Source organism: Sander vitreus, chromosome 22 (genome assembly GCF_031162955.1).
Source record: "Sander vitreus isolate 19-12246 chromosome 22, sanVit1, whole genome shotgun sequence".
NCBI classification, from domain to species: domain Eukaryota; kingdom Metazoa; phylum Chordata; class Actinopteri; order Perciformes; family Percidae; genus Sander; species Sander vitreus.
Genome location: NC_135876.1, coordinates 15,452,085 through 15,472,472, shown reverse-complemented (window position 1 = coordinate 15,472,472; position 20,388 = coordinate 15,452,085). Strand labels below are relative to the sequence as shown.

At 41.8% G+C, this 20,388-nt stretch overlaps 1 protein-coding gene across 1 annotated transcript in view; it reads right to left on the bottom strand.

Annotated features, from left to right (window-relative positions):
• zbtb47b (zinc finger and BTB domain containing 47b) overlaps positions 1-19,781 on the bottom strand; it is a 31,040-nt gene extending 11,259 nt beyond the window's left edge. Inside the window, exons 1-2 of the mRNA XM_078280296.1 lie at positions 19,453-19,781; positions 958-2,340 (exon numbers count right to left, since the gene is read on the bottom strand). Of these exons, the coding sequence (XP_078136422.1) occupies positions 958-2,340; positions 19,453-19,455 (1,386 nt within the window). The 5' untranslated portion in view covers positions 19,456-19,781. The remainder of the gene's footprint in view (positions 1-957; positions 2,341-19,452) is intronic.
• Positions 19,782-20,388: the final 607 nt, after the last annotated feature.

Here is a 20,388-nt window from a genome sequence, read left to right as displayed (position 1 = left end):
ATACATAGTCACCTCTAAATCAAAACATACATTCTAAGTTCCCAACCCTAAAACATGAAGTTTCTTTATTTTTTCAACCCAGAGTTGTGTCTGCAGAGCTTTGTGTCAAGCTGCATACAGCCTCAGCTAACTTAACCAATCAGGAGGTTGGGGCAGCGTGTACAGTATGTAGCCTGGGGGGCAAAACAAAGGGCAGAAAATAGCCCAAATCCTTTGCTGTTGCTCATGAAGCATACGTTAACAGCAAAAGGTGACCCAGATGAAGGGTGTAAGCACTTTTATGAACTCTGATCTTCTTTCATCCTGCTAATAACAGCTGGCCGAAGGGTTACATAGATTTTAGCGACTCATTTAAATTGTAACCGCAAAGGCCTTGTCACAGCAAAAAGTGGCACAGCGAAACTCACCCATGCGTCTCCACAAAATATGTTGTCGAAGTAGTTTAATGACGTAGTGACTACTTTCTTCTATTTTCTCTGTACTGAACCATTTAACATTCAAGTTTTACTGAAGAGAGAATACAAATCTCAAAGCAAATAAGCTTGCTAACTGGCTATCTAGCTCATTCAGCAAGCTTGGTCGGAATAAGACAAGTTCACACAGTTTATTCAAAAGACATTATTTGAATAAACATATAACTGTCTGAAAATAATTTCTCTTTTGTGGAGCAGTTAACCCCGACAGCGGAGGGTTAAATAAAAGTGGATGGTGCACCAAAGCTACAATAGCTTTCTCAATTTTGGCTCTCAGTTCCCTCAAAGGTTAGCACTGTCAAGGCGGCTTGCTATTGGTCAACTGTTCATCAAATTTGACTAAGTTGAACTCAACACTAAAAATGTGCATGGATTTACTTGGCCCCCCACTTGCAAATCCACTGATCGCTGCTAATCCATTAAAATTAATAGATTTTGCTGCGGGAGCACAAAACTAGGATTTAGTGAGGGGGTTGGATCATACCTGGATGCTCTTCTCACAGTCGGTCTGTTGGTGCAGCACCAGCTCGCTCTCCAGCAGGAAGCGTTTCCCACAGTTATTGCAGATCTGCATGCGGTTGTGAGTGACGTTCATGTGTTTTTCCAGGTACCAGCGATTGTTGAAGACGCGAGGACATTTCTTACACGGGAAATGTTGCTTCTCCTCCAGCCTCACTTTCTGGCCCAGGCCCTCTGCATCCAGCACCCTCTTCCCGCCCTGCCGCTGGTTGGCTAGCGTGGCCTCTGCCAGTGTCTGCCGCATGGAGGCGGTTGTACCCGCCATGGCAAAGGCTCTGGTGCCCCGGCGAGGTCGATCCATCATGGCTGCTTGCTCAAAGCCTGGAATGCTTAGGGAGTTCTCCTCCTCTTCCTCTTCCTCATCCTCCTCCTCTTCCTCCTCGCTGCTCTGCTCCAGTATGTCCCCCCTCTTCAGCTCATCGTCATCCTCTTCTCCCACTGTGTCGTCATTCTCCGCCCCGTCCTCCTCATCATCTTCTGAATCTATCCCGTTGTCGTGGCAACAACCAAACATGGTGGCCACCGCTGTGATGCTTGCTGACTTGCTCTCTGACCCCTTTGACACATTAAGGGTCTGGTTGTTGAGGTTGACTTCAACAATGATCTGGTCTCTGTTGAAGGAGGCGTGACCATCTGCAGTCTTTGACTCCTCTCCATTGCTCTCGACTTTGCACAAAGGGGCCACACCTGTGCTAGCCCCGCCCCCTGACCCGTCCTCCTTCTGGTAATACTTCTGCTGGGAGGCTGTCTTGCCTGCGTCCTCCACTCTTACAGAGAACGGGCTGCTGCCTTCCCTCTTGTACACCCTCCCGAGCTCTGACTCCTGTTTGATCTCCGTGTACAGCTGGCTGGAGGGCATCGCTACAGTTGCTGGGTCACCGCCACCGAGCCCTTCCTGATTGGCCATATCTGCGCAGGTGCTTCTCAGCGAGTGGCTGCTGATGAGGTCGCGACAGGAGGCTGCAATGTCGCTCATCTGGAGCAGGGCAGCCGCGTTGAGCACGTCGCGGACAGTGCGGCTGCTCACCAGCAGTTTGGAGGTGTAAATGAAGTTGAGGATTTGCTGCAGGCCCTGTGAGGTCAGGGCATCCAGTGACAGGTCCACCCGCCGCAGCTGTTTGCTTTGTGCAAAAAGGGAGTGGAAGAAAGGGCTGTAGGCCGCCAGCACGCCCTTGTGGGCCGGGAAGGTGATGTGCTGACGCACCAGAACGATGTCAACGTCACACAGGTCAGGCTGGAAGAGGCGCTGCTCGTTCAGCCTGTCCATCAAACAGGTGAAGTGCAGAGCCACATCCTCCACCAGGGAGAACTCAGCAGAGGGGAAGTCTGTGGTCTTCTCCACTATGAGCTGCAGATGGTGGAAGAGGATGTGATGGCAGGAGAAAGACAGAGCAAAAGGTTAAGATAGAAAATACTTTATCATCGTGTAGTAATATGATCAGTTCAAGTTTAGGATAGGAAGCCAATTAGATCTCTACGGCAGCGCATTGGTGCCACCCTCACAAAAAGCAGTTTTTTCTTGTTATAAAAGGTGAAACTTTTCTAAATTTTTACAAAAAAGCATTTCCTGTTATCATATAACTTTATCTTCTTATATCACAAAACTTTCTTGCCATTTCACAAAACCTGCATATCTCGTTAAAACAAACTTTCGCTCAGAGTGTTCTATAAACACTCTGAGCGAGTTCTTGACTATTTAGAGACAGACTGCAGAAGAAATAAAATAGTTTAAGAACACGTTCTGGACTATTAAGAGATTTTTGTCTGCAGGGCTGTACCGGGTTTTGCAAGGTTTGCCGAAGAAAAGAACTAAGCTTTGCGGTGACGACCACATCGAAAATGATAAGAGTATACTAAAAGAAAAGCTTCTGTAACTATGGGGAATGAAACCTCATGCGATGCGATGCATCTGGACCCATAGTGGGTGAGATGGTTAGAAAGTATGGACCGGACTGCTTGAGATATCTGTCATATTGGTCAAAAATCTTTGGCTTTCCAAACACTGGATCACTGAGTCCAGGAAAGTTATTTTATCTGCTTTTATATATTTAACTGTTTTAACTGCTCTTCAATGTTTAATTTCTTATACTGCACTGTAACTTTTTTTTCTCATATTTTATCTGTTTTTTAATCTGTTTTCATGTAAAGCACTTTGAATTGCCCTGTTGCTGAAATGTGCTATACAAATAAAGCTGCCTTGCCTTGCCTAACATGATAAGTTGGCATGTTGTTATAACAATAAACTTGCCTTAATTTGCCTGAGAAACCGTAGCCTATAGAGCAGTCATACAAAATAATTGATAATCATGACGATCTAGACATGTGGCAGGGTGATTTTATGTATTATGGCTGTGTATTGTTTTCATTTTGTTTGTTGGCTTATGCGAACTAGGCTTTGCAAACTATTTTAGGCTATAAAAGCTGCGGTATTTGGTACTAGTAGATGCTATGTATTTGTTAAATAAGTAATAGTTTTAACAACTTCAACTTATGAACCTTTTTTTGAAGCTCTCAACTATATCTTCATGCAGATGGAGCTCTGGAAATAAGATTTCTTTCTTTATTTCATGTTTGTTTGTTTGTTTTCACCCAGCCAAACATTCGCCGAAAATAAAAAGTTATTTAATAATAGGTGATTTCAATCACATAACATAGTTAAGTAGAGGCATACATATTGCTGAAATAAAGTCTAAATAAATGCTTCCTAAAGCAGTTATTCTTGTGTTCTTTACGGTTTTCAGTCTGTTCAGTGCACTGCACCAAGTCACATACTGCATGCATGCTGCACGATACGATATGAGGAAAATCAAAAGGTGTAACACTCAGCGCTCTGTGCGAGGTCCTCAACTTCCCAAGGTGGGTTTATTTTAGCACAGGAAGGGCAGGGTTTCGATCCAGACGGGATGTGAGTGGACACACACACACACACACACACACACACACACAAACACACGTTTCTGCAAGGACTGACTGGTCTGAGCATTGGTATTCAGTGCCATCTCCCCCCCTATTAGCCAGCTCTCTCAGCACACCCACTCACCACACTGTCCCTGAGGAGCGGGAGAATTATGCACAAGACAAAACATGTCCAGAGAAATAATTAGGGAAACCATGCCGAATAAATACTAACTAACCCTGCAAACAATTAAAGGAATTTATCGTTCCATGCGTCTTTTGAAGGCAGAATAAGACAAGTATTAATATAAACTTTGTTAGGACCGGAGATGATGTAGGTGGGAGCCATAATGCAGGACAAGACACAGACAACAAAGAATAAAGAGAAATGGCAAGATATAAAATGAATCATTCATTTTTGGACAATAGTTATAGTAGAAAAAAACCTCTATAGTAAATGAGTATGCATCACAATACAAAGACTGACAATTGACTGTTAATTATTCTTTTACATTAGTTTCTCTTTAAGATCAATGAAAATGACTTTTCATTTTAAAGCTGGAAAATGGATTTGCATTTGGGCCTAACCTTGAAAATCTAGCCTGTTTGAAGAATTCAATTATGGAAGTGTTAGATTTATTCATAGTTCTGAGCTGCTAAATTGGACTGTGAGCCAGAGAGGAGTAGAGATCGGGTTATCTCTCCTCGTGCAAGGCTACCAACGTCACCCAAGGGCAAACCGCTGCAGCCTTAATCAGATCAAGTGTAAGAGTTGCAGACTGGAAGTTATGCTGCTATAGCGATAATGATCGGAATCTTCTTCTGAGATTCAAATAGGACAATGCTTTCAAAGATTAAATTCTATAGGATGAATATTAACAGATTTAAAACATTGATAGTTTAGGGTCAAAATAAAGGAACCAACAATATTCATTAAGGTTTAATGAAGGATGTATGTCCATGACGCTGCTTTAAGATTTAGTTCAAAATCCTTTAAACAAAACAGCTGTGTGATCACTTTAATCCCTTGATGCTTATTCTTCTACCTCTTCACAATTGTGTCTGTGCAGTCATTAATGGGTCTGAAAATTTGATCATAGGGATTTGGAATGTAAAATAATGAAGCTTGCCATATCCACCTATAAAACAGGACTCCAAATGAGTTCCGAAATGATTTCCCCACAGTTCACAAGTCTTTATGCCTTTATATTGAGCGTGCGATAGGGCAATTTGAGCACAAATACATTTTTTGTATGCACATAAGTTGTATTTTGCATGGTAAATTATTATCAAGCAAAGAATAATTTAATTTGAGCAACAACAAAAAAAATCCCTTCTGTGCTTTTTGCCTGGTACATGTATATCATGTATGTAGCCTTAAAGTGCATATTTATGGCCCTTTTATATGGTTCTTCTGATGGTGTCATCATACTGAAAGTGCAGACTAGGTGGTGCATACAGGTCAACCAAACGCCTGTCTAAACAGGTGTGTCTTCATCTGATTTTTAAAAGAATCCACAGAAACAGCGGACCGTAAATTTAACATATTTAGAAGGCAAAGCGGATGAATATGGGTGAAGTAGCTCAGCCACATATGCAGGAGCGTGACCATGCAAAGAGTGAGAATTTTAAACTGAATCCTATATGCAACAAGGAGCCAGTGAAGAGACGCAAGTACTGGGGTGATGTGAGAGCATCTATTTGACCTTATGAGTATCCTTGTGGCAGCATTCTGGATTGACTGAAGACGATCAAGAGCAGACATACTAAGTGAGGAGAAAAGTGCATTACAGTAGTCAATGCGAGATGAGATGAAGGCATGTATAGGCATCTCAAGTTCAGCAGTTGGAACTACAGATCTCAGTTTACTAATATTTCTTAAGTGGAAAAAACAAGATCTGGTCAGCTGCTTAACATGGGTGTCAAGCGACGATGATTACAGCTTTTTTTTTAATGACAAATGAACGTCTGCTACATTCAAGCCATTGCCAAATGAGTTGATACAAAGCTAGACAATCAGACTTATCAGCTCCACAAAACTATCTCTGTATTTCTCAGTATGGCTATGTTTTGAAAATGGTGTCGTCCGGCGAATTTCGCATGCAGAAGCTCTAGTGAAGATAATTACCTCTTCTGAAGAGTACATCATGTTTTTTTAATCCTCCGTGTCCTCCTTGGCTACAAGTAACTGCGTGGAGGAGGAATGGGGGTTGTGCGTGATCACGGAAGGCTTGTATCATGTGGATGCACCGACAGTGTTGTTGTCATTACTTAGAATTCCTCATGGGGGAGACAGAAACTACGCACTATAAATATTACCCCTAAATGACGTAGGTTGGAGCGGACATCAGAGGAAAGAGGCCCAATACATTGCATGATCAAGGGGACGACGTTTTCTGGAGCAACAACCAGAACCTCTGTCTTAGCATAAATATAATTTCATAGCAGAGATTGCAGCTTTTTAACAGTAAACTGTACACACTGTAGTGTTTCTTTCTACAGCAAAAAAACATTACTGCTGAATGATAGAGGGGTTTCAATCAGGGAATGATTGCATTATTTTCATCTGAACTGACACTTTATTTAATCCAATAGCAGGTAGTTGTAGTTGCAATGGAACTATGTTCCATTTCATCACATACAGTACTGTAGCCAAACAAATTGAGTACTTTGCAATTAAAATCTGCATCTAACTCCCTCAATCTTTGTCTTTCATTATCCATCCCCCCTTTTTTCTCTGCCTCCCCCCCATTTCCTTGGAAATGTCAGGGAGAAAGCTTGTTTGCTGTCATTAGAAGGAGCGCCACCTTTAACCAGCCTCTCAGTCAGATGTCTCCCAATACATTATTCATATCAAGCCCGACCCGTGACAAACACGCAGCGGGGGGATTACTGACGCATCCAGCAAGAGGTGTCATTTACACGGGCTTCAATCAAAGCTCCCTTTCCACACTTATTTAATCTGCCAAACACAACATGTGAGGGGATCCTCTTGCATTGTAGAGGCCTCCGAGGGCCTGTTGCACACAGCAACTCTCAAGGTTGATGTCCTTTAATCCAAAAACAATTTATTTTACTGTAGAAACTTTACTTTTACATGTTAAAAATAATGGCAGTTGATGAAAAACAGTATTTATGCCATAAATTCATCTTCACACTGTGCTGCTGTATTTAACACAACACTAACTGAATTGTTCAATCACAAGCTCACCATAGTCTATTTAGTAGCTGTTCTGGAGCTTTCGGTCATGCAACATTGTCTATAAAAGCAGATTTAATTACTGATCCAACCTGATCAAATTTGCACTTTTTCACAGCTTTTTTTTTCTATTCAAAATTATACTAATTGGCCTGATAAACATGCTCTAATCGAACGTCAACGTTACCAACTCTGAAAGGTCATAACTGACACAAAATCAAATCTAGCTATCCGTTGTTTAACTGGTCTAATGGGGTTTTACTCAAGTATGTGTCAGACATCATATTTGCTGAACTTTGGAGGGCTGATGCATTTTGGGAAGATAATCAGGCATTTAAAAAACACTTCCTTGATCAGCCTGATTTAGCGCTTTAATTAAAAGTTTCAGACTTTCAAACTACTTTACCACTAATCCAGTTTTGATGAAGCTGTGATGGATGATGCACAGGATTACTGCTCGACCCAAGAGAAGGCTGTTTCATTCATGAGAAGTATGTGAAAAGTATGTGTTACTTTAGTATCTTTAGTAAGGTCAGACTCGGTGGTGCGAGTCAAGCTCACAGTCAATGTGTCAAACAATGCTTGTGATATAAAAGTAACTGGTGAATCCTCACCCAGTTCCGCCATGCCAGGGTCAGTGGAACGCACTTGGCAGAGGCCCGACTCCTGGACCCGAGCCAGACAGAGCCGGGTCTGAGAATGAAATCCCTCTTTCTTATTTGACGTTCACTGGTGAGAATGCCCTTTTCTCTCCCACACCTTTGCACTGGACGGCCCATTTACTACTCTATAAAGTCTGCATCTCCGTCACTGGGGATGTGCCGTGACCTCCAGAGAGCTGCCATTTTAAAAGTCCCCTTGTCTGTTCACTGTAATGAAGTTGAGACTGTGACTGTGAGGCCACCTGTAAGGGCAGCGCATGTAAATCTTAAGACAGTAGTAAAACTGAACAATGTCTTAAATGAGCATCCTTTTCAATGTTTTCTCTTGTGCTAAAATAAACCTTTCCCTAAAATGTTATTCTGCTCCTATGTTTTGACTGCAGATTTATGAGCCAGGGACTAAACAACATCTACCTTGACTGTCTTGTTTGCTTGCCGGTGAACAGACTGTGCCATTAGCAGGGGCCAATGTCAGAGCACAGTACAGAGTCATGGACACATCAATAGTGCGAGGAAGGGCAGGTTGTATTCAAGCCAGAGGGAGTCCCAGGGGGACAACACTGCAGGGGTTAAAGCTTTCTCTCTGCCTGCCAACAGACTGATCAGACTGAACTCAGTGTCCTCTCACCTTCTGTCCTACTACATATATACAGTATATACTTTCCAAATTATTTGAGCAGTCTGAATTTTGGATTACGCACCACCAAGTGGCTTAAGTGCCGTGGCTCATATTAATATACATATCTAAATATAACAATATCTGGAAAGACACACAAAATCAAATATTGAATATACAAATTCAAGTAGGACTAAAATAAACATCTTTATTAAGGGATATTTTATATTATCCATCCATCTTCTTCATCCGCTTATCCGGGGTCGGGTCGCGGGGGTAGCAGCTCCAGCAGGGGACCCCAAACTTCCCTTTCCCGGGCCACATTATTTTATATTATTGTATGGTAATTTTCTGTGAAATCATATTGCAATTATGTCATTTTCTTGTGTTATTGTTTGTTGTTGTCATGTTGTCTATGTGGAGTTTGGTCTCTTGACAACAAAATACATTTCATTGCTCTGAACATCAGTTTGATCATTTCATGTGTGATTTTGTGTGAATTTACCGTATTGTAATATAAATTGCTATTGCTAAATATATTATTGTCATAATGAGGTCTACCATTTTGTACAGCACTAATCTATTATTATTATTTAACAAAACAAATATAATCACAAAGGTCCAACCACTTGTTTTTTTTCCCAGCGCTTACAGCCACATCTCATTAGTGCATGGAGTTTGCTCAGTTGTCATGGAGGTTCATCCCCATATACCACCACCTGTTATGACCAAAACTCCACGTGATAGCAAGTAAACCATCATCAAGACTAGACCTCATTTCGTTTGAAAATTAAATTAGAGATGATTATTTTCAGTATTAATTATTTATTAATTATTCTCTTGATTATTTATCCGATTAGTCAATTCATGGTTTTGTCTGCAAGATGTCCAAAAAATTGTGGGAATCACAATTTCCCAAAGTGGGCCTGGAGTGGGCTAAGCGTAAAAGGTACTTACCAAGGTAAATCAAAGAGTACGTTTCTTGGCCAGAATCTCAAGGTTTCTGGACAAGAAAGCGATGTTAACTCTGGCAAATGCTCTAATTCAGCCTTATTTTGACTATGCATGCTGCTCATGGTACAATGGTGTCTTAAAGCACCTGATACATAGGCTTCAGAAAATAAGGTTATAAGGCTTATTCTAGACCTCTCCATGAGATCTCATCTTGACACTTCTCCCTTTGAGACTTTTGGGTAGTTAAAAGTAGAAGATCGAGTCTCTCAGATTCAGCTGTGCATGGTACAAAATATTTAATCAATTATTTTAACAGAGTGAGAGATGTTCACAGCTACTCCACCAGGGGCAGCTCTACTGATTTTGTACCTCCTAGAGTTAAAGGTCCCATGGCATGAAAATGTCACTTTGAGGTTTTTTTTAACATTAATATGAGTTCCCCCAGTTTGCCTATGGTCCCCCAGTGGCTAGTAATGGTGATAGGTGTAAACCGAGCCCTGGGTATCCTGCTCTGCCTTTGAAAATGAAAGCTCAGATGGGCCGATCTGGAATCTGCTCCTTATGATGTCATAAGGAGGAAGGTTACCTCCCCTTTCTCTGCTTTGCTCGCCCAGAGAATTTGGCCCACCCATGAGAGAGAGAGAGACATCATCAAGCAAAGTGGCAGTTGGTCAAGGCCACACCCCCACCCTACACCTTGCCCCCCCCCTCTCTCCTTCTCAATAGCTACAGACACATAAATGGCACATACAGAAAAGTCATTGTGGGACTGGCTCTAGTGGCTGTAATTCTGCACCAAGGCTGAATTTCGGGAAAGAGACTTCAGATACAGTATTAGGGGACCACTAAGGCCTATATAAAAGCATCCAAAGAGCACCATGTCATAGGACCTTGAAGAGTAATTTAGGAGTCCTTTTGTATGTAGCAACAAGCCTGTGGAACAGGTTGCCAGGAAATCTAAAGATGGTCAGAAGTTTAGGAGTAGTATGTATACTTAGTAGTATGGAAATAAGCCCCTGGGCTTTATTGTGTTATCCTCACTTTGTTTTTGTTTTTTTTAATGTATGGTGCACAGCTGTATCGTATCTTATAACGAAAGGGTCAAATAAAATCAATCAGTCAAGAGCACAAATTGTTTGTTTTGCGCAACCAACAGTCCCAAACAGAAAGATATTCAATTCACAATGATTTAAAGCAGCAACAAAAGCAGAAAATCAATCCTTTGTAGAAACTGGAACCACAAAATGTTTAGCATTTTTGCTTGATAAATGACTTTTATGAGATTATCAAATTTTATGTTTATTTATTTTTTAGTCCATCAACGGTTTTAGCACAAAATTCAAGTATCAAAAGTTGCTTTTATCGTTCTTTTAGAATAGAACTGAAACAATGAGTTTAAATGATTATTTATTGCAAAGCAGTTCTCTCAACTCAATCTAACTACTACAAATTTAATTCAGGCCACAAAATTCTCATTTAATGACTTCACAAACAAGTGCAATCCTGCTACCAGCCAAATGTCAAACTGTCCAAATGCACAGTTAAGTCTCTCTACTCTGAAAATTACCATCGAAAACAAAAAGAGATCACCACAGTCGTGAAGACAGCAATCCCATGAGCTCATACGTCGGCCCCTCTAGTCACTCAGCGGGAAGGTGGGTAGTCAGGGGCTCTGCCACTTCAACCTACAGTAAAGAGCACACTCAGCAGCCCTCTCTACAGCGAGGCCTCCTGCTGAAGGGCCCGGGGCAGGGCTCGACGTGACTGACACCCAGAGGAAGGAGAGTGGGCACCGTGTCAGGCCTCATCTCACTCACTGGCATGGAGACGGTAGACACACACACACACACACACACACACACACACACACACACACACACACACACACACACACACACACACACACACACACACACACACACACACACACACACACACACACACACACACACACACACACACACACACACACACACACACACACACACACCCCTGAGTCATCATCAGTCCAGATGAGAGCAAAGCATGACAGGCCCGAATACAAACTCTCTACAAAGAGATCACCCAGTTACAACAGCGAGTTTGGCTTGACAGAATCGTCACAGAGTGCTTTTACGTGGCAGGATATGCATCAGGTCACACGTGAACACAACCAAACAGACAAGGGCATGTCATTTCTGGCAGAGTCTAATCAGACAGCCATTAAAAAGTCATCAGGGTAATGACTGACACGGTGTCCTCTGTGTGCTCACCAGACCTTCCCTGCTGCTGACGCCAAACAGGTTTAGTTCCCGAGAAGCCGAGTCAGAGAAGTGAATTCTGGTTCTCTGGGTGAGAATCGTGGCTTAATTCTCAAGGTGTTATCTGGTCTAGGATACAGGCTGGGCAAGTCTGGCATGGACGGAGAGTGGTCTGCCAAGTTGTCTCCCTGCTTTCAGTGTTTATGTCTCGTCATGGATGGATTACTGAACAGGCCTATTGGGTACAAGTCCAGGGCCCTATTTCAGAAAGCAGGTTTAGTGAAAACTCTGAGTTTGTTAACCCTGAGATGAGGGTAACTCTGAGTTTTCTGTTTCAGAAAGAGAGGTAACTTGACCTCAGAGTCGTTTGCTATGGTAAGTGAGCCTGTGAACCTAACCTGGTCGGGAGCAGGTTTTCTTCAAGAAACCTCGAGTTTCTCTCAGTCTCCTCCCTCTGACACAGCACTTCCTCATTCATTCATTCATTCATTCAGTCTGTATCAGGCGCATTTTAGCGCAGTTTGTTATCGGCATGAATTTAAAAAAAAATGTTGGTTTATTAACCATGTTAGGCAGACTATAAAAAGTTTTATTTCTCAAAACATGGCATTTCCTTTTGTCGACGATCCCGCTGATGAAGAAGCTGCTTTACTTCGCAGAGTGTTATACGTCGGGAGATAATATTGAAACCCCGACATTTTAATTTTTATATAACTTCCTATTTGAGCGGTATCATTTTTCTTCCCAGTCGATCAGTTATGTAGCCTAGGCTACATAACCTTTTCCGTCCTCTTATCACCAACGTCACCCTCTAGTGACAAAGACTAGACGTGACACTCTTACATCCCAGCAGATTATTTGTGTCGCATTACGTTGTTTTGCAAACGGCATTTATCTTTACAACATTGGTGATGCGGAGCATTTTAGTAAAGCCACTGTAGCAAAGCGCCGTCAGAAGAGTGTGACTCGCTCTGAAACGTGTTTTAAACGTTTTTTATGATGTAAACGCTTTGAAATAAAAGATTATGGATTACAATTCTGTTAATGACGGTGCTGCAGCCTCAGAATAGTAGCGCAGGCGTAGGCCTAGTACTTTTTCGTACGCAGTGTTGCACCTAAATGAAATAGATTATAGGTTCAATACCATTTCACCAGTAATATTCGGCTATACTTATGATTAAATATGATGTTCATTATATTGGAATATACACATTTACTCTAGCAGCAATTTTCTCCCACGCAAATTCTCTCTCTTTTGCAGCAGCCACTGTGTTGTTGTTTTTTTAACTCGCTGTATGTGCGCATGAGTATTTCCGCCGACCCGTTTGTTTGTGGTTGTTACCATGGTAAATCGTAGTATCATGGCTCCATTCATGCTGCCTTTTTATTGTGGTGGTGCACGCGCATGAACCTACTCTGAGTTTCCCATCTCAGGTTAAAACAACTCAGAGATCAGGGTTAGACTCAGAGTTTGTTAAACCTTCTACCTGAAATAGTGCCCAGGGGCCCAAGGTCTCACGGGTCCCCTGGGCCAGGGCCTCTGTTTACTGCAGAGCGACGGTCAACATTTTCTGTCAGAGAGGCAAATCAAATGACAAAGGGACATCAAAGAGACACAAAACTACTACAAAGAGATGCAGAAAGGCCACAAAGAGATGCAAAATGACTCCAAAAAAGATGCAAAATGACTCAAAAAAAGAAGCAAAACCACCTCAAAGATGCACTAAACGACTACAAAGAGATGCTAAATGACGCAGAACAACCTTTTAGTCCTTTAGTCTGGGTGTCTTGCTCGCATGTTAGAGGGGTGGGGGGCCTTTTATGTCTGTGCTATTGTCTCATAATCCGTCCATGTTTCTAGTGGAAGATTTCTCCTGTCTGCAGTCTGCACTCCCTCCTTTCCTCTCTAAATCCAATCAGCACAGAGCCCCAGCACTGACCTTGAGGTAGAAGTAGCATATACAGTAGCAGACTCACAAGCACAGCCAGCCGCACATTGAGCACCCATACATGTGGACCTGCATCATAATCACGCATTTGTGCCCACGTCAGTAAACAGAAAATGAAAGATCTGACACGTGATGACCCTGCTGATGCATGCAAAGAGAGGATCTAAATGTGTCTGGACTCACAATATCCTGTTATCAAACATGTTGCTCTTTCATAGACGAGCCAGACCGGTAATAGCACAAGTGACAAGGTCTCACTTTTAACAAGCCCTGCGGTGATCATTACAGCACTATGATAAAAAATGCTAATAAAAATCAATGTTCAATGACTAAAAGGGGGGAGCCACAGCAGCGGGTGGCAGCATGCTCACTGCTGAGGTCACGCACAGTCACATACACACACAGCCACATTAAAGTGGAATTTAATACTCACTGGGATGGCACTGTTCATCAGATAATAACGGTATTAAGGTGGATAGTTACACCTTGTGATACTAGGCTATGGGATTATATAATCCAGTAAATTAGTGGTGCATGTCTTGCAGATTGGTGGGAAATCAACCCTCGTAAATAATCAAAAAGCTGTATTATGACAGACTCTAGAAATTCTGAATTTAAGATAAACATACAAATACTTTGTGGTATATGCTAAACATACCTACAATATTACCTAAGTATCTGGCTCTTTAACTGATAAATACTCCACAATGTTTACCATGTTTGTCAGCTGTTTGGTGCTCGGCAGGTAAGGAGCTGCAGAGTCTTGGGATAATTCTCTGTGTTCATCACTCAAAGCCTTTCACGTCACACAGTCATTTGATCCATTCATTGTTATGAAAATATAGACTATAGCTGATTTAATGTTACGGAAAGATCATCCCCAAACATTATATGAGTGCAATGCTAAATCCCAGGATTTTATCGAGAAAATAACCTGTTAATTAATCAATAATCAAAGTTATTGGTGAATGTTTGCCAGTATAAAAAATAAAAAAAGTCAAAAGAACTCTATTTGACAAACTGAACTGCCTCAACACACACAAAAACTGAATATTATTTCAGGTAAAATGTACACAAAAAGGCAAATCCTAAATTGGTTTAAAATGAGCTGTTGTTATGCATTGTTCCCTTTCCACTACTTTAGCTAATTATTTTATTCCCCTCAGCCTATTAAAACATTTAACTTTCTTAACCACAGCATTCACTGCTAGCTGCAATTAATAAAGACAATATTATCAGCATTAGTGCCGCTCTAATCGTAGACATCCAATCTCTCCTGTCCTAATCCAGCACTGTGGACTTGCCCCAGCCTCGCCCTATTGGAGCTCTCCACCAGCTTTTACCATTAGATTTAAATACATTTCCATCTATATGTTAATGCAACCACAGGTGACAAGTCAATCTACAACTGATATGCGTTTACCCGGGCATGAAATTGGGATGTACAAACAAAAATAAGGGTGAGAACAGCATGAGCAGCATCTTGGCGATGTATAGTACATTAAAATTTGACAGCGTGAGCAGGATTGCCTCAGCTGCATGATTTGCAGAGTCCTTTTCCCGGCTTGTCCTTTGAACATGCTGGACAACAGTTTGTTTTATCACTTTGGTGAAGCTGGGGAGGACAGTGTGTGCGAGTGTGTGTTGCCCAATCAGAAGAGATGTTAAAAAAAGACATCAGCCGATGGTCGTCTGGAGTGGAGATGACTCTGACGAGCAGTTTGATAATCAAAGGAGCTGCCTGGAGGTGGGGGGAGCGGGTGGACGGGGAAGCGACGAGGTTAGAGTGTCCGCACTGAAGCTCTGCCAGGAAGTTTGTGTCTGGGCAAATGAGCTGGGAGAGGAAGCGCTGAGTCAGGAAGCCTGGCCAAGAGAGGCCCGTGGAGCTGGCATCTCCTCCTCACACACACGTTACGTTTCAAACACCACCGCTCTGCTGGAGTCATAACACCTGTTCCCAAGCCAGCGCAGCACACGCATGTGCACAACCATGGGTGCACACACTCGCCTGCTGTGCATGCATTCATCAGTAAACAAAGAGATGTGACGCCAAATACCAGTGGCCAATAAATTGTGGTGTGCAAACGATATATTTCAATTTGCAAATAATCAAGAAGAAGAAAAAAATCAAGTCACTGGAGGGGCAGAATCTGATTTGTTCAAATATATGACACAAAGAGTGAAAGATGCAACTTTGAAGTGATCCATTAGAGACAAAAGATCAGTTTGATGTGCAGCAGTGAGCAGGTGCAGATACCCGAGGGCAATTACATGGGATGAAACTGTGATATCTTCATCATCCCTTTCATAGCATGACACACAGAGAAGAGGCTAACACAAGACTCTAAAGAGCTCCTTATCAGAGGAATCTCTCTGGTGTGGCAATACTCTTTTTGTGTGTGTGTGTGTGTGGAGTTGATGTCTGATGAGAAGGTCAGAGAGGACGAAGAGGAAAAAGAGGTAGAGAGGAGGAGCATCGGCTCCTCATAGCTGCAACCAATCAATGGACGACAAAGAAATGGTGAATATGAGCTTAAAGGAATAGTTTTGACATTTGGGGGAATGTGTTTATTTGCTTTCTGGTTTTTACTGTGGGTTATGTGGCAGACTATTTATTGGCTGGGAGCAGTAACTTCCTGGAGATATTGTCTGACACATAACCCCCGTAAAACAGCAAATAGTTTGGTTTTTGTATGGATTAAATAAACCACATATCAAGTGCTTGATAAGTGAGTTTAAGATATGTTGTAGATGGGCTACATATTTCCCTGTTTCCAGTCTTTATGCTAAGCTAACCAGCTGCTAGCTGTAGCTTCATGTTTAAAAAGGTGCACTATGAGTTCCTGCATGGTTTCAGCGCAATTTAATTTTTGTCTCAAATCGTAGGCATCTCTCCTTGATCCGCTAGCTGCCTGCCCCCTGAATACACTGTGAAAAAGCCCGGTCTCGGGAGACAACACAGGGGTCGTAAAGGTCAAACACTAGAGGCACAGGCTGTGCACCAAAATACAACAAACCACTCCAGCCAATCACCGACAAGATGGTTGGGGGAGGGGGAGGGGGTTAGTGACATGGGGGGAGGGGCGAGCTTGCTCTGTTTTGTTTGAAATTTACTTGGAACGTCAACAGAAGTGACGTCATGCAGGAACTCACAGTGCACCTTTAATGTAGTTGTGAGAGTGGTATCAATCTTCTTATCTAACGTTCTGCAAGAAATCAAATAAGTGTATTTGTCAAAATGTTGACTATATCTTTAAAAAGTATTTTTTAAATTTAATACGTGATTAGTCTTAGTTTTTTTGTTTTTTTTATTTTAATACTGTGATGGATAAGAGTATATTTTTTAAACTGATCCATGCATATTTTTTCATAACATAGGTACAACTCTAACATAGATAAGAAGCTAAAACTGAATATGTTCAAATTGCTGCAAAAACTGTGTGTACAACGAAATGTGAAACAAATATTTGTGATGACTATCAGATAAAGGATCCCTTCTTTCCTGATTTGCAATTCTCTGAAAACAACATGAAAACTCATTCCCATCTGTTTAAAGCTCCTCCTAAATCTCTCTCTCTCTGACCTGAATTCAGCTAAAAGCTACAAGAACACTTTAGAAGAAAAAACTCTCTTAATATCTTTAAATTCCTGACAATGAAATGCTAATAAAAATCCTCATATCAAGTTTTACAAAAAGAAAAAGCTGTTGGTCTTCTTTAATAATGGAGTTCAAAGACATTAAAAAAAAAGTGCCATGGGGGGTTAAATTAGAGTAACAGTTTTTCAGATTAAAAGACACCGATCCCAGCAGCTGGCACTGCTGAGAAACAATAAAAATGGGAACTTATATAAGGAGTAAAATCAACTCTACTTACTTGGAACAAACTTACTTTAACCAACAGAAAGAAAAGAAACCTTACATAAACCCAGGTTGACCTTTCTCTCTGCAGCCTTGTCCACTGTTCTTAATCTCAGGGGCATAAATTAGCAGCACCTACAGTATGCTCGGAGTTGCCAAGGGGAGCGGCCTCCTACCAGAGGCCGGGGATGTCTGCTGGAGTTTGTTGCCGGGGCTCGTGAATGGCTGCACTTGTCACAAGGACTAAAGAGTTTTCTCGCTCAGCACCCAGAGACAGTGATGCCTCAAAGTCAAGGGTGGGCAGGAATGCCCTGAATAGGCAGTTACGTAAAAAACTCACAGCACCCTGTGAGGATAGAGAAGGAGCTACTCAGGACCTGACAATGCTCGCTGAAATTAAACAGTGGCAGATGGCCCAAAGTGTGCAATATAAACATCTTAAGTGTGCATGGAAGTGAGAGAGTTACATTTTCACAAATTCACCAAATTAAGAGAAAACAACAGCAATAATTTGAATAAGGGAATGGACAGATTATGAGAAATGGGCCCCTGGGCACACACATGTAAATGGCACCCCAGCCCTCCTACATACAGTAGGAGCAAGACACAAAACGACAAAAAAAAAACGCAACCGCATCGGTCGCATCGTTTGTAGTCATTTCTTTATAGTCATTTTGAGTCTAGTCATACTTTTTTCGTGTCTCTTACTCTTCATTTTTTTTTCTTTTTTGTGTCTCTTTATGGACATTTTCTGTATTTATTTTGACTTTCCAACAAGAATGTTAACAGTGACTTCATACGGAGGCTGTGGTCCAAGGGCCACTGACCCCTTGGGCCCCTGGGCCAGTGCCCAGCAGGCCTGTTCAATAATCAATCCGTTAATAAGTGTATGGATATGAGGCTATTGATAATAAAAAATTAGCAAAAACAAATCCGCTTTTTATATCAACAAAGTAATTGCTGAAATTATCTGGGGCATGTTTAAAAAAAACAGTCAAAAGACATCTCTGATTAATTCGCCAAGCACACTTTGCACTTTATCTATCTATAAAAAAAGGCAAACAGAAAAAAGGACGAAAAACATACCAAAACCTCTCTCTCCCTCTTTGCTCCCACCAGAAGCCACCCAGAGAGCACCAGGGCTAACCCTGCTGACCTGACCCAGATATTAACCCAAGCCTCCAGATGTGAACGCGCGCTGGGATTACTCCACCACTGCATCAAGCTCCACATGCTTTCCTAATGAGGCATCCTAATATGACCCTGGAGACAGAGCGGACTGTCTGTCTCACTATCTGCCTCTATTCCCATAACTCTATCACTCTGTCTGTGCAGAAGCATCTTCATATAATGTAATGGGAATACAAACAGCATGGAGTCGGGTTGAGAATGCTATTTCATCATTGTCACAGAGGGATATTAGCTAGTCTGTAAAAGTGAATCAAAAGAACCTGACTTCATGCAGCAGACAAAAGCACCATACAATTGAACATTATCTAATAAAATAATACTGCTTTGACTGTCAAACACTGGAATTAAATAAGCAATTAATTGTACTACAACACTCTACCCAACGCTGATATGCTGCCTATTATTTAGACACCTCTGCAACTAAGTGAAGTGATTAAGAAAGGAAGAGTGACATATTCTACTACTACTACTACTACTACACTGAGGAGAATCTCTAATGTACGCTTGAATGTCAAAGCCTAGCAAACTTGTCCTGCACTGGCTGTTGGAGAAAAGTAGTTTCACTCATCCTGTCCACATTTGCACCAGTCACGACCTGAGCCCTTTTGCAGGAGCGCCCTGATATGAAAGAATTTAACTCCTTCTCTGCATCAATGTAGCTATTGTAGCTATTGCATTCTTTCAGCAGCTTCAATTTCCAACTTGTGCCGTGTCGCCAAGTTACAAACTTCAGGATACAAAGCACAAAATACACGGTATGACAGCCGGTGGTACAAATACACAATGAGGCAGAAGTGTGGTAAGTTTAATCGGCCTGCTAAGTAGCTCAAATTTGCAAGAGATCAAAGAGGGACAAAAAATAAACAAAAATGCAGCGCTCTCCTCTGTAGCCTACCATTTTGATCCAGCGTTTCGAGGCTCAAAGGAGTCCAAGAATAACTCCTTTCGCACCAGTTTTCCCTTCGCCATGAAAATGACCGTTGAATTGTCACATTTCTTCAGTTTTTGCCTTATCCTCAATCTTTTTTCCCCCGTGCTGCTGTAGCATTCAGACAGACAAAAATGCAGAGGCTGCTTTTGCAGAAGGAATTGGTGATTGGAGCTCGGGGATCATATGGGCTTTTTGTCAGACGTTTTTAAAGGGACACGGTACCGTTTAACGTGGAGTTGCGAGACAGGCGCCTATCTTTGTACAGTACTTGGATTTTATTCTTTTTTTTTTTTTGGCGTGAGCAGGAGGACGTGAAAGGACGTGCAACCATATGGCGCAAAACCCGGGTGCGCTTCCTGTCACTGTGCGCTCGTGCAACAGTGTGACGTCACAGGGGCAGACAGATGCAGAGGTCAGGAAGTTCAGTCATTTCCCATGTTGCAGAAGTCATCATAACTTCTTTTTTACACAATATGAACACTAGTATTGTGCCATATTTCAGATCGTAATAACTTCAAACGGGTGTTGTATCTGCACACAGTTTAATCTAACCACAGAGAGAGCAAAATGTCAAATGAGAATTTCAATAAACTACTTCTCAAAATAACCTCATATGAGGCCGTGGGAATAAAATTAGGTATTTGGTCATTTGATTAACCACAATTTAAAGGAATATGCACCATATAAGCATAGTATAAACTAAAATAATAAAGGTGTTAAAACTAGATAGGCTTATCAACTCAGGGCCCCTCTGCATGATGGGCAAATGTATAAGGCTCCTATGATTTCAGTTCATAATATTTTAGTGTTGCATACAGTATTACAAACCAAATTACCACAACCTAAATGTACGGAAGAGGATTAGGGGCACATGTAAAAAAATGTATTGAGTTCTGACTT